General features: G+C 43.6%; 1 protein-coding gene and 1 long non-coding RNA gene across 2 annotated transcripts in view; both read right to left on the bottom strand.

Moving 5' to 3' along the window:
- The window catches only part of ITPR1 (inositol 1,4,5-trisphosphate receptor type 1), a 346,432-nt gene that overhangs the window by 33,583 nt on the left and 296,789 nt on the right, over window positions 1–16,060 (bottom strand). Inside the window, exons 52-55 of the mRNA XM_032290649.1 lie at window positions 13,291–13,466; window positions 7,681–7,845; window positions 2,572–2,767; window positions 750–842 (exon numbers count right to left, since the gene is read on the bottom strand). Of these exons, the coding sequence (XP_032146540.1) occupies window positions 750–842; window positions 2,572–2,767; window positions 7,681–7,845; window positions 13,291–13,466 (630 nt within the window). The remainder of the gene's footprint in view (window positions 1–749; window positions 843–2,571; window positions 2,768–7,680; window positions 7,846–13,290; window positions 13,467–16,060) is intronic.
- Window positions 5,302–7,674, bottom strand: LOC116559212. The gene is made up of 2 exons (XR_004272379.1): window positions 5,847–7,674; window positions 5,302–5,814 (listed from the first exon to the last, which is right to left on the bottom strand). It is a non-coding gene; the product is annotated as an uncharacterized LOC116559212 (long non-coding RNA).

Raw genomic sequence — 16,060 nt, 5'->3', positions numbered from 1 at the left:
GATAAACTGCCTTAACGACTGTTCATTCTCACTGCTTTATGCAGTAAGAGCCATGCTTGCTGTCTGCCTCATTCCTTTCTCCAGCTGCAGAAGGGTTTTGCCAAAACACAGATCTCATCACTTATCTTTCAACCACCCCTGATCATCCTTTGGATGAAGTTTAACCTCCTAAGTCTGACACAGAAGACCCTTCATGGTCTAGCCCTTTGTTTGTATCTGTGGCTTCATTTCTTGCTACTCACCTCCTTCTTTATAAGCATTATCTCCCCAAACTTGCTGTTTTTTCCTTTTTATCTTTAAGCCTTTAGATATAGTATTCCCTCTCCTTAGAATATCAACAGTCTTCTGTTATAGTTTGGATATCACCTCCTTGATGATACGCTTACCCCAGTAGTAGGCCAGTGCCTATCCTCTGTATTCTATCCTTATTCCCAGCATTGGACATACTCTCTAGCAATCACAAGCTTGCCCGCATCCTTCTCTACATTACTGTCTCTTAAAGGACACCATAGTCCCTGGCAAGCAGCGGGCCCTCAGTATAACTCAGTATAAACAGCTGAATCACATCAGATCTTTTCTTGGTGTGTAGCCTTCTTTGCCCTTCCTCTCCCTCCTCTCTCCCAGCCTTTCCGCTTTGCTATAGCCTTACTCCTGAGCAGTAAATCTGATCAGCTTCTCACATCACCTGCATCAGCTAAGCCTCTGGGGAGTCCGATATGAACGCGAGGCTTACAGCTTGGAGGTCCTACCTTCTTTGGGTGCAGGAGAGGAACAGTTCTCCCCAGTCTCCACCCTGCACACATCGGAGAACAGGAACTCACTTGCCAAACTCTCGCCAGTTTCTGGGAGAGAGAAGGAAATTTTATGATGAACAATCTGGCAGCATATGGTTAAAATGTTTGAAGTCCCCAATTCACGGCTGATTAAACAATTCTTTACATAAATAACACCCTAGAATCTTGCATATAAATTCAAAGCAGAAATGCAATTTACACTTTCCTTTGGTGATCTGGATGGGAAAAAAGCCAAAAATGTCAATTCCTGTAGGCTTACTAGAAATATCGCACTTAAATAGCACCTCTCCAACTTTAAAGACAAACAGCTGAAACTCTTAGACAGATACTACTGAACGAACTGACTCCAGCAAGATTTATACCAAGTCTACACGAGAAGCATCAGCAGGCATTAATAGAAATCCAAGGTCCAGGCTGGTTTAGTCCACAACTCTAAGATGGCTGGCAGTATTGTCACTTAATGTCAACTTGGGAGGCCTGAGATACATGCCAAGAACACAGCATTTGGGAGGGAGAGCACAAAGGCGGCTGGCGCAATCAGCCACAACGATTCTAGTCTGTTCCTTAGACTCAGGGTTGCCTGGCTACCTGATGAAAAACCAGTAATATTTCACTAAGTAGGGCCAACTATTTTAACTGAGAGAAAACGACACTTGAGTATCACTGAAGTATTATGGTCTTTAACTCTCAAAATTGGAAATCTTGCTATGTGAAAAAATAACACGAGCTCACTGTAAAACCTGCATATAGTTTAAAAAAAAAAAAAAAAAAAAAAAAAGCCCCAGAGAGAGCTACTGCTAGCAGTTTGGAGGCACAGTCATCCATATTTTAATCCATGTATATAAGTTTTTTAATTTTCAAGAAAACATAAGAAGACCGGGCATGGTACCGGTAATCCCAGCACTCTGGGAAGCTAAAGCTGGGGGATCGCTTGAGTCCAGGAGTTCAAGACCAGCCTTGGCAACATGGCAAGAACCCAGCCCTACAAAAAAATGCAATAAGCCACATGTGGTGACAGGTGCCTGCAGTCCCAGCTACTGGGGAGGCTGGGGTGGGACGATTGCTTGAGCCCGGGAGGTGGAGGTTGCAGTGACCTGAAATCAAACTCCTGCACTTCAGTGTGGAAGACAGAGTGAGATCCTATCTTAAAAATAAAAAAAAAGACATTCTTAAAAAAAAAAAAAAAAAAAAAAAAGACATACATGTGCTCCTACTATAGTTATCCTTCTGCCACTTCCAGTTATGTCTTGTGGGTATTTTTCCATGGAGGGTTATAAAGATGTACCTATGTGCAAGGCACCCCACTTCATGGATGTACCAGGATCTGATGAAACACTCCTGAATATTTAGACTGCTTCCAACTGTACCCTGCAGCAAAAGTCCTCCCATATATGTCTGTTTTTACATGCACAATCAGCAGGCTTTTTTTCTTTAAGTATAGATTCCTAGAAGTAGATTTACTAAGTTAGAGGGATGTATACTCCAACCCTTTCAGTAGATATGGTCACTGCTTTACAAAAAGGTTGCACTAGTTTAAAAGATGATGTTAGTGAATAAATTAATGTCAGATCTGGTCACTCACTCTTAGCATCTGATATGCCACATTGCCCTTTGAGTAAAGTGAGAATGAAGACCTGTATTTGAAATTCACACTCTGCATGTTAGGGAAATGCAATGGGGAGATGTCTACATTACTAAAGTCATTATTTTCTTTAGTTCAGTTATAATCAGGAAATATTCTTTTAACATTGGAATGATCAGAAGATCCCAAACCCACCTGGAATGGTTGTTTCATTGGGCAGCCTGTCTACTTCCAAGATAAAGTCATCCTTGAAGAAAAGATAGCCCACTATTGAGAACAGGTAAACGAGGATCAGAGCCAGAACCGCTGTCAGGATGATGGACCGTCCATTGCGAGTGACACTTTTAATGACATTAAGTAAAGTCTCTTCTCTGTACACTAAATCAAAAAGCTTTGAAAACAAACAAAAAGAATTTTAAGAAACCCCGATGTTAGATGTACATCACTGTCCCATAATGAAAACTTGGTTTATAGAGAGTTCACCTGCTTAAAAACTCAAAAGCATTACATTATGATCTTAACTCTGAACATCTTGCCTGGTTTCACAGTGAAACAGAGATGGTAAAAATGAGGAAAAATAAACATAGAAGGGGGAAGCAGGAAGCAACAGCAACTTCAAGTAGGATCCAGAGCCATTTAGAGGGCCTGGAAATAGAGAAAATACATGCTTGTGCCAATGAGTTTCAGAGAGAAAAGGAGAGGAAGGTGATGAGGGTCTTGGCATGCATTCATTTTGAAGGTACTGAACTGAGCTTCTGTGAAGAGCCAGCCACCCTGGTCCCTGCCCTCCTGCAGCTGAGTGTCTGGTGGGAAGGCAGACAGGCTACAGGCCAGTGTCAGTGGCAAGGACTCTGGACTTAGATGTAGGTTCATGTCTTAGCTCAGCTACTGTCCACCATATGATCTTGGGCTAGATGCTTTCCTGATCCCCTCTGAGGCTCCATTTCCTCATTTGCAGACTGGAGGCTATAGAGTTATTATGAAGAATAAATAAACCACGTAGCCACAGAGCTAGCACACATATGCTGAGTAAGTACAATAAATAGTAATTATCATTCATTTCCTGATCAAGAGATGGGGACAGGGTCACATAGCTAGTATATGGCAGGGACATTACTGGTGCTAACCAAGGAAGCCTAAACCCTTGTTACTCTCACGCCTTGTGAGGGTAAGACCCCTGCAGGTCACAGGGCATTCACAATCCAGGCTTGCCGTCTGCTAAGGACCTGCTCTTTGCAGGAAGTTGGCTTCCTGAGGGATGGAATATCCCTGTAGGTACATATAGGTATGGGAGGATAATGGCTACTTTTCCAAGAGCTGCAGTCACAGACACTTGGCTGGGGAAATGGTGGGGAGCATGTGAAGAGAGTGCTCTGAAGTTACTCTTAGACCTGAGGCTAGTTTTTAGCATGGCCTTTGGCTGCTGTCTAATCCTGGATGGAGGGTTTGGTCTCCACTGTGGCTTTGGGGTGTGACTGCACCATGAAGCGAGTCAGGAGACAGGCTCAAATCCTGACTCTGCTTTTAATTTGTTGCAAGGTGTCGGTCAAGCCATCTAAACTCTCTGGATCTGTTTCTTCATCTGTAAAGCAAGTGGACTAAGATAGCTGATCTCTGAGTCCCTTCCGATTTAGAATTTTACATCTGAGGTCATTTTCTGGTTGATTGGCTTTTCTGCCTCCTTAACACCAATCTGTGTTCTGAGACTAGTTCTGTAAAGGGCACTGGGTGGAGTAGGATACTGAAAGGGAAGCAAGGAAGACGTGTTTAGTCAATACAGTATGACAGCAGGCAAAGTGTTGCTGTTAATGTTGGTTAAATATTTTCCAGCAGCTCAATATAAAGTGGCAAGTAAGAGCAACTTCAGAGGACAGATGATACTTGTTTCCTGTGGTTAAGGACCATAGAGATTACAGAGCCTCCAAATCATTGAAATGACAAGCGATTTTTTCTTTTCCCGTATCTATAATTTCTGATTTTAAAACAATCAATATGTATTATTCATATAAAAGAAAAGCTTTCTTCTAATTAGAAAATTATACATGTTCAATGGAGAAAACTTGGAATACAAAAGCACAAAGGAAAAAAGTCACCAATAGTTCACCACCTAGAGACGTTCGTTCAATGACTTAATTCCTCCTGGCTTTTAAAAGATGCCATGAATAGATATATATTGCTTACAAAAATATTAGACCATAATACTGGCACATAAACAGCCTTTCACCAAGCCATCAGGAACATTCTTCTGTCAAAAATGATCACCCGGTATTTCACTATATGGGAAAAACATGATTAACATAATCAATATTTTTTTTTTTTTTTTAAAAAGAGTCAAGATGTTTCCAATTATAATGAATAACGCTATGATGAGCACTTCTATACATGGCTCTATACAGGCTCATCTAGCTATTACTTTTTGGCAAATTTTTGGAAATGGAGTATTTGGGTCAAATGGTATAAGGAAACCTACTGCCTTCAAGAAAGGCTGGATCAGTTTACGTTTACAACTAGTAAAGAATCATGCCTATTTTACCCCATTCTCACTAGTACTGGGCACCATCAGACTTTGAAATCTTTATTAACCGGGTTGTGCTGTTTTAATTAGCATGTCTTTGTTTAGCAGCAAGGATGAACATTTTTCCATGTTTACTGACCGTCTGGATTTCTGCTTTTGTTAACTGCCTGCTGCGTATGAACTTTGCACATTTTCATCTCCAGGTGTTAATATTTTTCTAATGACACAGCTTTAATGCAGGCTCAAGACCAGGTCCAGCCAGTCTTGTGTGGGGGGGGGGTCGGCAGTTTAATTAGGCCACCAGATTACCCTCTCTGCCTTCTGGCCTGCTGGCATGAAGGGAGCTCTCCCAACTCAGGAACACATGGGTTTTCCCTGCTGAGGTCTCTCTCCTTTTACAGGCAGCCCAATTTTTTTTTTTCTTTTTTAGTTGCGGGCTTTCCTTATCAGTGGAATAATTCGAACAGTGTCCTTGTTTTCTGGTTCTTACCAGACACATCCAATACTGCTTTGATACCCAAAGGGGCAAATCGGTTGAAGCCACAAACAAGTCAGGGTCCAGATGGCTTAGAAAATCCCTCCCAAAGCACATATGAGAGGCATCCAACCACAATCTAGTTTGAACCTATTGCGTTTTCTAAAAGTGAACTGAGGTAGCATCATCAGAAGCTGAGAGTTACTCTTACCTTTCTGTGATAGGGTAGAGACTTGAAAGCACAGATGTAAACTGCAACGTGAAATGCCAGTTTCACTGATGCAGGGACTTTTTCATGTGCTTGAATAAAAGGCAGTGTAGACTTGGGAATCGACAGAGTTGTGTGGCTCTCCTGCCTCTGCCAGTGACTGGCAGTATGACTCTGAGCAAGTTGCCTAACCTCACCCAGCCTCGGACTCCTCAGCTGTAACTGGAAGATACCATCTACCTCCTCAGCTGTAACTGGAAGATACCATCTACCTCAAAGGTGGTAGTGCGAGCGTGTACAGGGTGAGCACTCATGAAACGGCAGTCACTGTGCCGTGCTCCAGACTGTGAGGGCTACGAGGGTCGGGCCTGCTCCTCTCACCATTATGTGCCCTGCATCAAGCACTGGGACTGGCCTGCATTGCAAGTGATGAAAAGAAGAAGACTCAAAAGAACAGAGAAGAGGCAAAGCCAACTAGAGGCAGACTGGAGGAAAAGTCAAAGTGTCTACAGGGGCAAGGGGGTGTTGTTCAAAGGGCAATCTCCTGTCTTTTGGGGGAGACCCCTTGGCAGGGATGAGAGAGACCACCAACTGAGCTCTGCTGCCCTGCTGAGGGAGGACAGGATTTGTTGTCCAGGGACATGATGGCATGAGACAAAAAGTCTCAGAAACAGACACAAGTCTCGAAAGATTTCTGATACAAAGTGACCAAAATAGGCCACATAATGGCAATCACAAGTATATCCTGAGACCTCTTTGCCTAAAACCTCAAAATATAGCCAGGCCTATTTTTAGATGAGGGAAAATAATCCATTCCCTTTAGCCTGCCAACATCCACCCCTAATGGAATGAGCTAATCCTAGTGATCTGAACGGTGAATTCTTTATGGTGTTTTGGACGGGGGAAGGAATATAGAATGACAAAGACAATAATAGCCGGCAATCGTTCGGCAGTGCTATTCTAAGCCCCTGACCTGAACAGCTGCATGTAATCCCTATGACGGCCGTCTGAGGGAGACACAGTGTTCTCATTTTGCAGATGAGGAAACTGAGGCACAAAGCAGGTAAGTTAAGTGAAGGGGGTGTCTCACACAGGTGCATTTGTGCTTTCAAATCTCTAACCTACTGCAGAAAGATAAGAGTAACTCCCAGCTCTGATGATGGTACTACCTCAGTTCACTTTTAGAAAATGCAGTAGGATCAAACTAGATTGTGGCTGGATACCTCTCATATGTGCTTCGATGGGATTTTCTAAGCACTTCCCTGAAGCGCTTTCCTTGCTCCACCTTTTGCAAGTCCGTCCCTCTTTGCAAGTCAGCCCTTAGGCCTTGATCATTTTTGTCCGCACAAACATTTTAATATTTCTAGGCTTAGTATGGTGTGGCTTGCAGACAGGTCAATTTTATGCTTTCTGTCATTTTATGTAGGTACAAGAAAATGGTTTCTTATCTGCAATGCCACAGGTCTAGATTCCCTTTAACTATAGGAAAGTAAGCAGTTATTTGATTTGTAATTTAAAAAGCTACTCAGGAGAAAGGTGATAGAACTAACTTGTTTTATAGGCTGTCAAGACATTAAGCACTTGGCTCATATTGGAACAAAATAACTTTTACTGAGAAGGGTCTCCTGGACCAATAAATCTACTGAGCTCATTATCATGAATCCTGGGGCTTCAAAGCTAGCTTGTACTCTTATGGTCACTACGTGTGTTCAGAGAAATGGATTTCATGAGAACTGCTGGATGACAGCCTCAAAAACACTCCTCTTGGTGTAAGTCTTGGCTGAGTCTAAGGAGTAAAGAGAAACAAAGGTGCATGGAGAGGAAACATCTCCTGAACCTACTGCAGGCATTTTCCATTACTGAGAAGCAACAGGCCTGGTGTGCACAGGACACAGTGCAGTTGTGCAACTCCTATATTCCTGGGCTGGCCTAATTCCTGTGTAGCTTTCCTCTGAGATCCCCCAAAGGCTGCAAACTGTGGAGCTTCCATCTTGGTGGACCAGGCACACCAACCACCATTAAAAGGAAGGGTCTGTGATGAGAGAGAAGACGTAGGATACTCTCCTAGTTCCCCACACATAAAGTATTTCCACACCAGGTACTCACCAGCAGACTGTAGAAGAATTCATGGACAAAGAGCCCCATGGCACAGATCACCAGATATAGCAAATGATAGAGGAACTCAACATCCAGAACCATGGCTCGGTAGCCTCTTGTGAATGTCCCACAGTTGCCCACAAAGCTCATTAGAAAGATGATTTTATTGCATACCTGAGAACAATGACAGGACCAGTCAGATGGCACAGACTGTGTAAGAGCAAAGAGAGTGTCTCACACAAATGTATTTCAGTCACCATGCCCAAACAAATGCTTCCTTTTCCACCTGGTGCCCACCAAACCCGCCAAGAACCATTTGCAGATCTAAGTCATTTCATTACTTTGCTTTTTAGGCATATTACAAAATACATGGTAGTCAAATAACTTCTTGTGCAACAGTAATCAAGTCGCATTTCTCTATGGCAAAAACAAAATTAACACATACTGAGATTATGATTTTCAAAATGAGATATGAATCATTTCTAACATTCTTATATGCATTAGTCAAACACAGAAGTCACCTCAATCCACGAACCCTGTGATCAGCATGATCAAAAGCCTTTTCTGAATTTGTTACATTCTAGGCACTGTAAGGTGGCAATTTAGTGAGCAGTGATCAGTTCTCGCCTTTCACTGCTCCTAAGGTTACAGGGAAAACAAGAATTTTCTTGGGGAAAAAAAAAGGGATTTCAGGATGAGTTCTAATCCCCTGCCCTCTCTTCTGGGAATAAATTCTGATTTTCCTTTGGGGATCCATCCCTCTCTGAGTAGCAGTCTTTGAGGTGTAGGTGAGGCTCTAACCTGGCTGTCACAATATTGTATCCCCCTGGGTACAATGACTGAGTTAGAGATAGACACAGGACCAAAGGGAGCCAATGACATCCACAGAGGTCTTCCCTGGGATTGCTGCAAAAGATAATTTTTTTCTTTCCCACCGACCTCGAACTTGAGTAGCTATAAACGCTGGAGCTGCCACACCACCAACACTGAAGGCACCACCAATACTGGGGACACAGAGCCAAAAGATGGCAAGGAGGAACTGGGCCCCGAGGCCACTGTCTGAGCCCCGTCATCAGCTGTGTCTGAAGCGAGGCTCTTGGTTTCTTGGTCAAAATGAACCAGTACATTTTCTCCTTTGCTGAGGCTGGCATGGATGAGGTTTTCTAACACCTGTAACTGAAGGAGTCCTAACACAACTACTGTGCAATATAGTCCCACCTTTGATAGAAACCCCAATGGCTGGAAGTCTCTCTCCAGCAATATGTTGACAGAAAAACATGGCTCAGGAGGAGGCTGGAGAGGAACCTCTCTGGATGCACTTGGTAAAACCATCTTCTGCTACTCCAGCTTCCCTGGCCACAGGTGCTGGGGAAATTCTGCCAGTTAATCTGGTAGGTCGGTGTAAGTGAGCTTCTCGGCAATCAGATAAGCAAGGAAGCCGACACCCACAGATGGTCGCTAGCTTTCTCAGACAGGCTAAGCATTCAATCTGCCAGTTTTTTTTCCAAAATTCTAACCTCTGCTAGTGGAGGGGCTTTCATAGGGTGGGATAGTATCACTGATTCTGGATGATCCACGATGATGTGGTTTCAGGGAAGGGCAGATGGTGCTGTGGGTGACATTACACATTACAGACCTCAAACATGCCCCGGCTCCTACCATCTTAACACCGGGGTGATCCACTTCACCCAAATCCATTTTCCCCTCTAATTTCTGCCCTAGTGTTCTCCACTGCTTCCCCAGGAAATAGCTGCTATTTGTGGTCTCAGCCTGTGGCTGGACTCCGCTTGTTAGTCTTAGATCTGGCTCCCATCCCCACCTCTCTACAGAGGCAGCTCATGCGAAGTCTCCAAGGATTCTGCGCACGCAGCAGTCTTCCCGTCTGCTCTTAGCATCCTTCCCAGCTCCCTGCAGCACGACAGGGCTCCCACCCCACCCTGCTCACCACTCTCCTGGCTGGGCTTTCAGGAACCCGCCCCCCCCTTCCCCAGCTCTAAGAACTCCAACATTCTTTCTCTGTCTCCATCCACAGCTACTTTCCCTCTCCCATACATTCCACGTGGGTGCTTTTTTCTTTTAAAATTCCTTCTAAATAATTATTTATTGTAGTTGTTTGCCCCTTCCATCCCAGCTCATGTTGTTGTAAATGGTAATTAATTGTCTCAGTTGAGTCTTTCCCCAACTGATTTGTGTTAAAGAAGTGATAACTGGCTCAGGGCGGTGGCTCATGCCCGTAATCCCAGCACTTTGGGAGGCCCAGGCAGGCGGATCACGAGGTTGGGAGTTCGACACCAGCCTGGCCAATACGGTGAAACCCCACCCTCTACTAAAAATACAAAAATTAGCCGGGTGTGGTGGCATGTGCCTGTAGTCCCAGCTACTCGGGAGCCTGAGGCAGAAGAATCGTTTGAACCCAGGAGGTGGAGGTTGCAGTGAGCCAAGATCATGCTACTGCACTCCAGCCTAGATGACAGAGCGAGACTCTGTCTCAAAACGAAAACAAACAAACAAACAAGAAGTGGTAACTGTGGAACGATCATCAGAGAAGGCCAGAGAAAAAAGAACTAGACAGACAGCCTCTGAAATACTGAACATTTTTTGTATCTAGTTTATGTAATTCTTTTGTATTTCCTTTTTAAATGGTTTCCTCTCACTGCAAGCAATCCTTACATTCTCTCTTGTGGTTCTGGTCATGTATTTCCAAATGCCACAGCTAATGTTAACAGTGCGTCTTTGCACCTGAAGCCCAGTAAGTCAACGAATTAAATGCGTTTTCACCCTGAAAACTAGATCTTTGCATGACTTCGTTTCAGATGCCCACGTTTTTCTTCTCCCAGTCATCTGTGACTGAAAATTTGGAGCCATATTTGCCTCCTTTATCACCCAATCAAGACAGTGATACCCTCTTCTCCTGAAAAAAGGACCCGGAGTACTGATGCGGTTTGGTTCTGTGTCCCACCAAATCTCCTTTTAAAGTGTAACCTCCAGTGTTGGAGGCGGGGCCTGGTGGGAGGTGACTGGATAATGGTTTAGCGCCACCCGGCCTGGGTACAGTATAGAGACAGAGATCTGGTTGTTTAAAAGTGTGTGGCTTCCTCCTGTTCCAGCCATGTGAAGATGCCAGCTCCGGCTCCGACTTTGCTGCTTTTATTCCGCTATGAGTGACGGCTCCCTGAGGCCTCTCAGCAGCAGATGCTGCCATGCTTCCTGTACAGCAGCAAAGCCTCAGGCCAATTAACCCTCTTTTCTTATAAATTACCCAGTCTCAGACATTGCTTTATAGCAATGCAAGAATAAACTAATACAAGCTCATTGCTTTCTGGGGTAAGGCACTGACTCGGTGCCCACCATGTGTTACTATTTCCTTCCCATTTCTTTTTTCTTTTCTTTTTTTTTTTTTTTCTTTTTGACACAGTCTCACTCTGTCACCCAGGCTAGAGTGCAGAGGCATCATCTCGGCTCACTGCAACCTCCTCCTCCCAGGTTCAAGAGATCCTTGTGCCTCAGCCTCTCGAGTAGCTAGGATTACAGGCACATGTTACCACACCAGGCCAATTTTTATATATTTTTAGTAGAGAGAGGTTTTGCATGCATACCAGCCAAGGTGGTCTCAAACTCCTGGCCTTAAGTGATTTGCCCACCTTGGCCTCCCAAAGTGCTGGGATTACAGGCTTGAGCCACTGTGCTCGGCCTATTTCCTTCCCATTTCTGAGGTCCATACCTTCCTTCTTTCTTCCACACTGTGACCAAGACTCAGGCTTGTCGAACCTAATCAAAGCACAGCAACAGCCCCTAAAAAGCCTCCTTGCCTCCAGTCCCTCTCGATGAATCCATATAACATGCCTTACAGAATGCATTTTCTCAAGAATACTTCTTTGTATACACCATTTCTTGGCTCAAAACACCACAGGCAATTTCCACTACTGGGAACAGAGTTTTCAACATACATTCTATACAACACTAATCTCAAGTGATACTTAACGAAAAACTGTGGGAAAATAAGTTTGGGAAACAGAATACACTATTTTCCTTGAAGATTCCTAATCCATATCCAAATTAGAACATTAAAATCTGAGGGGAAGCCTGAAGTAACGAAACCCTTCATTGTGTTTACCGCAGCATTTTTCGCGTTGATTCGACCACGGGACCCTTTTTTCACCTTACATTTATCAACGTGGAATATGCTCTGGGAATGCTGACCTGGGGGATGAAGTCCTGTTGCTTTATCCTAAAATTCCATGCAGCAAGTGACTCATACAGGATTGGTTCCTACTGATCACTACTGGACCATGGACAAGGTGAAACTCTTTATTGTCTTGATAATATCCTGGGCATTGCCACTGTTCTGCTCTGCCCTATAGGGCCCACAAAACCAAACACTCTTCTCAATCTGTGCTTCCTGGCCAGATCCTCTCCATTCCATTAAAAAAAAAAATTATTTATTTATTTATTTTTGAGACGGAGTCTCCCTTTGTCACCCAGGCTGGAATGCAGTGGCACAATCTCAGCTCACTGCAACCTCCACCTCCCAGAGTCAAGTGATTCTCCTGCCTCAGCTTCCTAAGTAGCTGGGGTTATAGGCACATGCCACCACACTGAGCTAATTTTTGTATTTTTTGTACAGACAGGGTTTTGCCATGTTGGCCAGGCTGGTCTCGAACTCCTGACCTCAAGTGATCCGCTAACCCCAGCCTCCCAAAGTGCTGGGATTACAGATGTGAGCCACTGAGGCTGTCCCTCCAATCCATAGGCCCTAATTTCCATCCTGCCTCCTCCTCACTGTAAGTTTTTCAGCTTGATGTGACCTCGTCTCCTCTAAAGTCCTTTCTGCCTGTGCCATTTGAATACTCACTTTGGGACATTTGTTGTTGCACTGAATTACTATATTATTTTGCAACATCACTTCAAGTTTTGCACAAGGACCTCGGCTTCCTTATATGCTCAGGGCAGAAACCCTGGAAGGCACTTGTAGATCCTCCAGTGCCTCGCATGTCCAAATTTTCTCCTTCCCTTCGCCAGGAAACCTCTCCAATGTATGGTTTATATCAGTTTGTCCTAAGAATTCTCCCAGAGATGGAATTGGCTTCTATCTTTCAATGTTACTGAAACAGCATTTCTAAATGCCACCACTGACTTTTAAAGAACTGTCTCTGCTTCTCCTCTTCCTTTTCTACCTGCCCCATCTCTGTGTTTGGCCTGTCCCTCTTACCTCTCCCCTGTTTTCTATGTGGCCCTTGCCAGAAGTGGGTGCTGTGTTAATATTTGATCATTTCACTTACTGTCTAAAATCTCCTATCCCAACAAACCTTTGACTAGATTAGCAAAACTAACTTAAATCTCCAAGTGCTACCACTCTTCTTGCCTATTTCCTGACAGGGATAGTCCCTAAAAGTGAGAGTGCTGGTACCCAAGGGATGCATTACAAGGCTCACTGTACCACAAGGCAGTCAAGAGGGAGATATCCACCTGCAGCCATCCCTTGCTTCTGCCATTTTAACAGTTTCCCCAAACAATATTTTTATGGACTGAAAGCACAGGCCAGGATTCTAGAAACCAGAATCCAAGGCATTCCTATTTACTTGCAAATAAAACAGTGGCAAGGAAGGTATTCATACTTACATTGAAAGCGCCCAGAAGAAACAATGTGGGTTGTAACCCGACCGAAAATATCAATCGTAGAATTGTGGAGGCAATTAAAGCCCGGATGCCATGGGGCTTGGGGAGGGCAATGACAATGGCCAGAGAGATGAGCATGGCTGTCCACAGGAGTCCCGACCAGTGGGGCTCCAGGGTTCCTGCGGGGACAAAACAGTGTTCTCTCACAAATCTGTGTGTTCACTGAGTACAGGGGACAGACCTAAAGCATGCACCATTACAGTTTCTTCAATAACTTTTTTGCCTTACCAGTCCCAACACTCACCTCAAATTCTCTGCCCCATACATAAACAGTCCCATCAGTATTTTCTGACCTCCAAGCCTTCACACACACTCCTTCTGCTGGGAAGTTCTTCCCTTCTCGTTCATCTCAGGTCTTAGCTTTGGCATTACTTCTCCTAAGAAGCCTCCCCCATCCCTTTCCTCCCCAGAAAAACATGTCAGGAGTTCCCTCCTCCCCCTATTCCCTGCTCCCAGTCATCCCTACAGGACGCTCTTTCCTAATGGTCAGCTTACTTGTCTCTCTCTCACCAGACTGCACATCTCCCAAGGGAAGTACCTGGTGCCTGGCAAGGACTCACGAAAAGCTTGTTCGAGAAATAAAACTCATGCATGTGTCACACTTCACTCAGAGAAGGCGACCTGGAAGCCTCAACTTAATATCTATTAAAAGTATGCAAAGGAAAACTGCAGGTCCCCTGCCTGAATCAGATTTCTCCAAGGGAAAGAGAAAGGCAACTTCCGTGTCATGAGCATCATCCTACAATTAGATTATCCCTGCAGTCAAAGAGCTTATACCAATTTTTGTCATCTCTTGCTACTGCAAGTTCTATTTAGAGTGTCCCACGAGACGGCTTGGTTATATAACATGAGCCAACACAGCTAAAAATATAGTTCTGTAAAACACTCATTAAAAAAAAAACACCCCTATTTCAAATGCTGTCACATTTTGAGTCTCCTTCAGATGTAAACAAGCAGCACTACATGATTAAGGCCACTTATATAAAGGAGCTTCACTTCTTCAGAGATGCTGGGATTGTCCACCATCGGGGAGGAGACACCTTTGCAGGGCACAGTTCTTCCACCAGCTGCTGGCTGCCCTAGTTCACTGAGTCCACGCCTGCCGAGATTCAGCCTCACTTTAACAACTGCTCCCCCCAGCCCAGCCACTTGCCTCTTCCCTTTTGAAATCCTTCAAAAGGAAAATCTGATTAGGAATGGGGACAAAGAGGCAGAGGCTTCTCGGAAATTCAGGAAGTGCACATTGAGGCACATGTGCCTCTTTCTGAGCATTTAACCATTGTGAGACGTCATGTCAAGCCCTTAACACTGATGATCATTTACTGAGTCCTCTTAACCACCCTAGGAGGTTGGTACTATTGTAAAGGAAACTGAGTCTCAGGTTACATTTCTTGCCCAAAGTGATGCAGCAAGTGGCTGCTGACCATCTGCCTCTGAAGTTGATGGTCCTTATCAATATTTCTAAAAAATCTATGCATTTTAAGTGTAAAACTTGGTGCCCCTTGGCAGTTTATGTAGTCATGTAACTACTGCATGTAACTGTCACCACAGCAAGACAGAGACGTTTTTATCCCTCTAAAAAGTCTCCTTGTACCTCCTTGCAGGTGATGCCTTGCCCCATCCTTACCCCCAGCTACCACTGATCTGATGTCAGTCCCTATAGTTTTAAACTTTCTAGGATTTCATAAAAATGGAAAAATAATCCTATCAGTAGGAAGTCTTTTGTGCTTCACCTCTTTCACCTAGCAAGTTTTTAAGATACATCCAAGTTACCATGCATGTATTGATACTTTGTACTTTTTATTGCTGACTATATTATGGTATAGATATGTTACAATTTATCTGTCAGCTAACAATCAATGAGTTTCCAGTTTGGAGTGAATGCAAATAATATGACTAGAAACATTCAGGCACAAATCTTGGAGGGGACGTATGCTTTCATTTCTCTTGGACAAACACAGAGAAGTAGAATGTTGGATCCTAAGTATATGTTTACCTTTAAATGACAATACCATACTGTTTTCCAAGTTGAATGTACCACACTGCCTTCCCACCAGCAGTATATGACGGTTCCATCTGATCCAAGCATCATCAACACTTGGTAGTACCCATATTTTTAATTTAGTCATTCTGGTAGGTGTACAGTGGTATGGTGTTGCGGTTTTAATTTACATTTCCCTGATAACTAGTGATGCTGAACATCATTTCATGTGCTTACTGGCCATTCACATATCTTCTGTGAAGTGTCTGATCAAATGTTTTGCCCACTGTTTTAACTGAACAGTTTTTTTATTATTGAGTTGTAAGAGTTCTTTACATATTCTGGATAAAAGCATTTTATCAGATATATACTTTGGTAACTATCTTCTCCTAGTCTGTGGCTTACCTATCATTTTCTGAAGTGCTTAATGCCATTTTAAATGGACTCTTAAAATTATCTCAGTATCATCAATGTGACCTACTGGTCCCAAATCCTGAAGAGGGCAATGTAAAAATGCTGTCTCCTCACTATAAAAGGAGTGTTAAAAAACACAGTGCTACATTCCAAAAAACCAACTCTAGAAAGACATCTTTGAGACAGTTGGAGAAATCTGAATTTGGACAGCCTATTACAAGATTTGCTGTTAGTTTTGTTAGACATGATAATGGCATGGTGATTATACATATTTTAAAATATCCTTATAAGTTAGAGATATACACTGAAATATTTATG

This window comes from Sapajus apella, unplaced genomic scaffold (assembly GCF_009761245.1).
Source record: "Sapajus apella isolate SASKATOON/1434 unplaced genomic scaffold, GSC_monkey_1.0 scaffold23, whole genome shotgun sequence".
NCBI classification, from domain to species: domain Eukaryota; kingdom Metazoa; phylum Chordata; class Mammalia; order Primates; family Cebidae; genus Sapajus; species Sapajus apella.
Note: the sequence above shows the minus strand (reverse complement) of the source record. Positions and strands in the feature narration are given on the sequence as shown.